Source organism: Arachis ipaensis, chromosome B06 (assembly GCF_000816755.2).
Source record: "Arachis ipaensis cultivar K30076 chromosome B06, Araip1.1, whole genome shotgun sequence".
In the NCBI taxonomy this organism is placed as follows: domain Eukaryota; kingdom Viridiplantae; phylum Streptophyta; class Magnoliopsida; order Fabales; family Fabaceae; genus Arachis; species Arachis ipaensis.
This window is the reverse complement of record NC_029790.2, coordinates 135,257,938-135,264,578: the sequence shown is the minus strand read 5'-3', so window position 1 is coordinate 135,264,578 and position 6,641 is coordinate 135,257,938. Positions and strand designations below refer to the sequence as shown.

The 6,641-nt window shown below is 26.5% G+C and overlaps 1 protein-coding gene across 1 annotated transcript; it reads left to right on the top strand.

The window, feature by feature from the left end:
- LOC107605634 (cyclin-D3-1) lies at positions 2,198 to 5,581 on the top strand. Its single transcript, XM_016307579.2, has 4 exons — positions 2,198 to 2,803; positions 3,022 to 3,208; positions 3,297 to 3,430; positions 5,035 to 5,581. Exons 1-4 carry the CDS (start codon positions 2,387 to 2,389, stop codon positions 5,314 to 5,316), a joined length of 1,020 nt encoding a protein of 339 aa, XP_016163065.1. The 5' UTR covers positions 2,198 to 2,386; the 3' UTR covers positions 5,317 to 5,581.

Sequence of the window (6,641 nt, the reverse complement as noted above, 5' to 3'; positions counted from 1 at the left end):
AATAGTGGTTACTATTATGTTGTATTATTTTACAAAATACAAAGATATTGATTATTTATAAAATAAAGTTTAAAGAGATTAATCTGTAATTTTGTAACATAAACCTCAAATTAAAGTTAGTGCGTTAAATACTATATATATATGATATATCACACCAAAATATCAACTCTTTGAATTTTTTGAATAATTTTAATACAAATAAAGTCAAGAAATAAGTCAGTCCACATAATTTTGACTTTTAAGGGAAACTTATTCGTTTTTATATGATTTAGCTAACCATAATATTTTATAAGAAGAGTAAAGTATCGTTTTTGTCCTCAACGTTTGGGGTAAATCTCAAAGTTGTTTCTAACGTTTCAATCGTCCTATTTAAATCATAATGTTTCAAAATTGACTCAATGTTGTCCTGCCGTTAGAAATCTGTTAACGGAATTGACGGCGTGATAAAATTGAGACAATTTTAAAACGTTAGGAACTTAAATAGAACGAAAACATTAGGGACAAAAAACGATACATAGAAATAAATTTTAATTTTATCCTTCACCAATATCAATCTTTTACGATACATAGTTATTCAATTATTTTTTAATCACATTTAAATAAATTACACTGAATTACATTACTTTGATTCTAAATAAATTAATTTTTTTATAATTTTACTTTTAAAGATTTTTACTCATCATGAAATATTTGTAAAAAGACTAGAATCACATTACATTATTGTATATGTTAAACAATTAATATAAAATATAATAAGTAGTAAATTAAAATAATTTATTTAATTAATAAATAATACAACATTTTTTATTTAATAAAAATGTTTAAAGATGACTCCCATTTCAATGTCTAGGACACAGACAAAGACACCTACTCAAAGTAAACAAAAAAAAAGTGTTTTATATATTGGCAAGATCTTTATTACAAACAAGGACAATAACAAAGTTTAAATTTATAAACTCATATAAACTATGATCACTCACAATAGTTTAGACAATTGCTTAATTATTAATAAAATAAAAAAAATATATGATTGAAAATATAAATACACATTATTATCACACTTATGTCTTTTATTTTTAATTATTTAAAGAAACAAATAATTTTTTACTAAATTAAAATATAACTAAGTCTCTGACTTTTGTTAATAAGAGACACATAAAATTTTTTATCTGACAACTGTTTACAAATATAAAAAATCTATTTATAATTAAATTTGTTGAAAAACTTATTTGTTTTAATATAAAAGGTGAGAAATCTGTTTGTGATTTTTTTATTTGTATATTGGGGTAAAGTATTAAATTCATTCCCTGTGTGTATGGGCGTAATTCTGTTTTGATTCTTAAAATTTAAATTGTCCTATTTGAATCTAAAAAAAATTTATTTAGTTTCAATGTAGTTTCACTATGAGGTCAAAGTTAAATAATTAATGGAATGTCCTACATAACAACAGGACAAAAACAAGATCGATAATCTAGAGAATAAGTACAAGCTCCAAAGGCACAAAATCAACTGTTGATGTATCAATACATTTATTTATCATTTTCTTTAGTTCTATAGAAAATATTTCATTTAAATTGTACGAAAAATGATAAATAAATGTATTGATGCATCCACGGTTGATTTTGTGTCTCTGGAGCTTGTACCTGTTATCCAGATTATCGATCTTGTTCTTGTACTACTATCATGTGGGACATTTCGTTAATTATTTAACTTTGATTTTAAGGTGGGACTATATTAAAACTAAATGAAACTTTTTTGGATTTAAATAAGACATTTTAAACCTTGATTACGCCCAAATATAAAGAACTAATCAAAATAAATATATTAAAAACTTAAATTTTTTATATTTTTAATAAAAATGTTTTTATTAGTGGCAAAAATTTATCATGTATCATAAGTGCACATGTTAGCTAAGTCTATTGTATAATATATTAAAAATGTTATTTATACACCAAAATTAGTCACTAAAATTAGCCACTAATATATTTGTGTATAAATACATGTGTAGTTTAATTTATTTTCAATGTATATTTATATTTTAACATATATTTTATACTGATAACTGATTTTGGTGGCTGATTTTGGTGTACACGTAGTATTATTCATAATATATATAGTATTTTGTGTTTTGTTATTAAATTGTAAGAATAACAGCTAATAAAATCTGCCACTATAACAGTGGTGGTTTTGGGAAACTCCACACACCAATAAATAACATTCTATAGACTCACTCTTTCTCTGCTCTCTCATTATTTTCTTTTCTTTCTTTCTTTCTTTTCATCCTTCAATCACTCCCTTAGTTTCTCTTCTTCTTTTTGAATAAGCATATTTCACAATCATGCTTTTCCTTTTCTCATTCCTATAATGTACCAAAGAAGAACAAGACATGGCACATCATCATCATCATCAACACCACACAGATTCTTTGTACTGCTCAGAACAACATTATTTTGATGATGAGGAACATGATCATGTGTTTCTAGAACAAGACATGTTTTGTGATGATTCAGAGTTGAAAACTCTTGTTTCAAAAGAACAAGAACAAGAGAAGAAACTCAGCATCATTCTTTGCATTGATGAGTGGGAAAGAAGAGAAGCAGTTGAATGGATTCTTAGAGTGAATGCATATTTCTCATTCTCTGCTCTCACAGCTTCTCTTGCTGTTAACTACCTTCACAGATTCCTCTTCACCTTCACCATGAAGAAGCAGCAGCCATGGTTGACTCATCTTGCTGCAGTTGCTTGCATCTCTCTTGCTGCTAAAATGGAAGAGACCCAAGTTCCTCTTCCTCTTGATTTACAAGTATGATTAATTCTATAGAAAACATTTCAAATGTACCGAAGAGTACGGTGCACCAATTATTCTAATCGTTAATCTTAATTAATATGATCAACGATTAAAATAATTGGAGCACCGGTATTCTCGATGCACTTGAAATGTTTCCAATTCTATATATTAAGTGATAAAATAATAATATATTTTTATTAATAATGAAATTTAATTTATGAAAATATGTGTAGGTGGAGGACAGCAAATATGTGTTTGAGGCAAAAACAATAAAGAAAATGGAGATTTTGGTACTTTCAACTCTTGAGTGGAAGATGAATCCACCAACACCTCTCTCTTTCATTGATTACATCACAAGAAGACTTAAATGTTTTCACTTCCTCAACACATGTCAGTCTCTTCTTCTTTCTCTCTTACCAGGTAATAATTAATTAATCTCTTTCTTTAACTTCTATATATACATTTCTTCAACTTCTCTTATTTATTTATTTATTTATTTTTAATGCAGATTCCAGGCTTATTGGCTATCTTCCTTCTGTGTTGGCAACTGCTACAATGATGCATGTAGTTAACAACAATGTGGAGCCTTATCTTGCATCTGAATACCAAAATCAGTTCTTGGGTATTCTTGAAATCAACAAGGTTTGCATCTCTTAATCATCAAGTTCTTAATCATAGACTACTCTGTCTTATGCTGTTAAATTTTAGAGTGATACTACACTTTTGATATTTTTAATTAAATTCTTTATTTTATAAAGTAATTATAATCATTTACATAATACAAGTAAATACAGTAAGAATATATATTTATTTTTTCTCTATATTCTCTCATTTTTGTGTATTTTTACATGTAGTGAAAAGTAAAAAAATACAAAAATAAAAAAATAATTGCAGGAAATATTGACTACAAACCCTATTAAATGCTCATGACAAATGAGTTTTATACTTTTATTTATATATACAGATATAGATTATTTGTGCTAGAAGTGTATAATAAAGTAATTAAACACTACAATAATTTTGATCCCACCTATTATTACCAAATAATCTCTTTTTCTTTCTATATATATGTTAATATGCTGTCCCTCTTTACTATTAGGCTAAAAGTTATATATAGTTTTTAATAAAAATTTAATATATTTCCTTATAATTTCTTTAAAAGTTAAAACCACATCTAAAATAAAGGATTATTTACACTCATTACACATATCATAATATAAGATAGAAAAATTTTCAAGTATACTCGGTATACTAGTATTTCAGTGATTTTTAACTGTCGAACTTAATTGTAGAAAATATATATAATATATATAATTAAGATTAACGATTAAAATTTACTGATACACCGGTATGACGGTACACTTGAAAATCTTCCTTTTGCATGATGTATGTCAATTTTTTTTTCTTTCGCAAAGACAACCCTTCTTGAAACTTCCATTTTCTTAGCCATTTGCATGACGGATCCTATTACCTAATTCCATAGCTTTCTCCTATCCAACTCTCTGATTTGTCAAACTCAAGAATTTGGAATCTTGATTCCTCGGGTTTACTTCTATAGATCTTATTTTCAATTCTTCTCCTTCACAAAAAGATTGAGATAGGGATTTTGTTGGATAAATTCATTTGGAAGTCTAACTCTCCTTCAAAGATTAAAACACTTGTTTAGACTGTTGTTCTTTACAGGATTAATACAAATCACATGCACTAAAAGTGTAGACCTCTCATCACTCTGTCCATGTTTATTATGTAGTTTGAATTCCAAATTGGGAGCTTATCTTTTTCCATATTGCCTTATGGCAAGTTAAGCTTTAAAGTGTTTGCTTTTATGCTTTCAACACCTAAAAACACTTTGGATAGAGGTTAACTGAGAGGAAAGTCATTAAGCAACACTATAAAGCAATATAATTTTCCCATAAACCTCCATAGAATGGATTTTATGTTTACACCTCAAATGATTTATAAAGATGTAAGAAACTAAGAATTATAATTTTGTACAGGCATATGGTTTGGCCAATCTTTAGATAAAATCCTAATTAGGATTCATTTCTTTCTTCCTTTTTTAATATCTAAGCATTATACAAATTATTGATTTTCACTTTATTATCCTTAGACAAATGTACAACAATATCTTGCAAAACTTGTATGAAACAAATTGTAATGTTACTACCTCATTGTAAATGTTACTTTAATAACTTAGTTTTATTGCTTAAATAAATTAAACCTAGAGTTTGATATATATGTTGCAGGAGAAGTTAGAAGAATGCTACAATCTCATATTGGAGGTTGTATCAGAGTCAGGATTCAACTACAAAGAATCCAAAAAACGCAATTTTGGATCAATTATTATTCCTAGTAGCCCAAGTGGTGTAATTGATGTGTCATTTAGCTTTGATCATCATGATAGCTCTAATGATTCATGGGAAGTAGTATCTGCTAATGATTCTGTTTCATCAACACCAAACAGCATCAACAAGAAGAGGCCTAGGACTCAAGAACACACTGCTTCCTTTGAACAATTCAAGCAATGATTTTCTCAGCCCTTAATTAATTAATTAATTTCAATCTTCTTTGTGAGAACATCATGTCTATGTATATATATAGTCCTATCTTTATTTGGATTCAATAATAAACATTTATGTTGTGATGGGGCTATATATAAGGCAAAGGTTCAATTTTGTGGACTTAATTTCCACTTAAACCTGAGATTATAGGTGTGTGAATTGAAGGGTTTGGTGCTAATTAAGATTTATATATAGTACATAAATCAAAATAGAACATTAGCATATCATTTAATCATTGAAGATTATTCATTTCTCTTCCTTTATCCAAACAATGACTCAAAAGTATATATGCCAAAAAAGAATGAAGGAAACAAAAGAAGAGTACTATTATTTATACATCTAACTAAAAGTCTTATAAAAAATTGTTGTTTAAATGAGACAGCTATTTTCTAGTGTTAAAGAATATACTATTGGAAACATTTCAAATACACCGGAAATATCGGTGTACCAGTTATTTTTAACCGTTGATCTAACTTATAAAAATTAAAACATTAAAACAACTGTTACACCAGTGTTCCCCGGTGCACTTAAAATGTTTCCTATACTATTATAAACTTGGTTAGAATTTAGTAAGCACATGACATGATATGTGTATTTGTTAACAAAAATGAACAATAATGATTTTCTTCAGGGGAGCTTTTCATGGGGACCATGGCCCCAAATATTTTATATAAAAATGAATAATGCTTATTCAAATATAATATTTGGTTGCAGATCTTTACTGCAAAGTTATCTATGTGTATTTGAGATTCACATAACTTATTCATTTGGAATTTTTTTTATGCTAAATTTAAGATAATGGGTTTTGAACTTTGGTCTTTTTACCTAATTGAAGTCTTACAAATTGAAGAAAAAAATTAATACATTGGATTGGACTATAATAGACTTTGATAATTGTCTAATTTTTTATAACAATCTAATTTAATATTATTTTAAGTTTTATTAATTTTTTTTAGACACAATTAAGATATTATGTTAAATAAATCTTGGTGTTATAATATTCAAAGTTTCGATCTTTTAAGTTTCAAATTAAATTCCAAACAATTAGAAAAAATATATATTCTACAATATTATCTATTGATAATTTCACTACTCTAATAAATCATAAAAAAAAGTAATTTGATACAATCTTTAAAGATTCAAACAGTCATATCTAATGAATTTGATCTTAATTTTTTGAAATAAAACTTTAGGAATAACTAGTTTTAATTTTGACAATATCACCCTAAAGAAAACAAATGAAATTAAAAATTATTTTATTAAATGAGATTCATATAGTAAACATTTAAACA

Excerpts from the sequence above, each read along its gene's own strand:
- LOC107605634 (XM_016307579.2), top strand. The coding sequence starts at position 2,387 with ATGGCACATCATCATCATCATCAACACCACACAGATTCTTTGTACTGC. Across the intron at positions 2,804-3,021 it reads CTCTTCCTCTTGATTTACAA|GTGGAGGACAGCAAATATGT; the intron begins GTATGATTAATT and ends AAATATGTGTAG. Across the intron at positions 3,209-3,296 it reads TCTTCTTTCTCTCTTACCAG|ATTCCAGGCTTATTGGCTAT; the intron begins GTAATAATTAAT and ends TTTTTAATGCAG.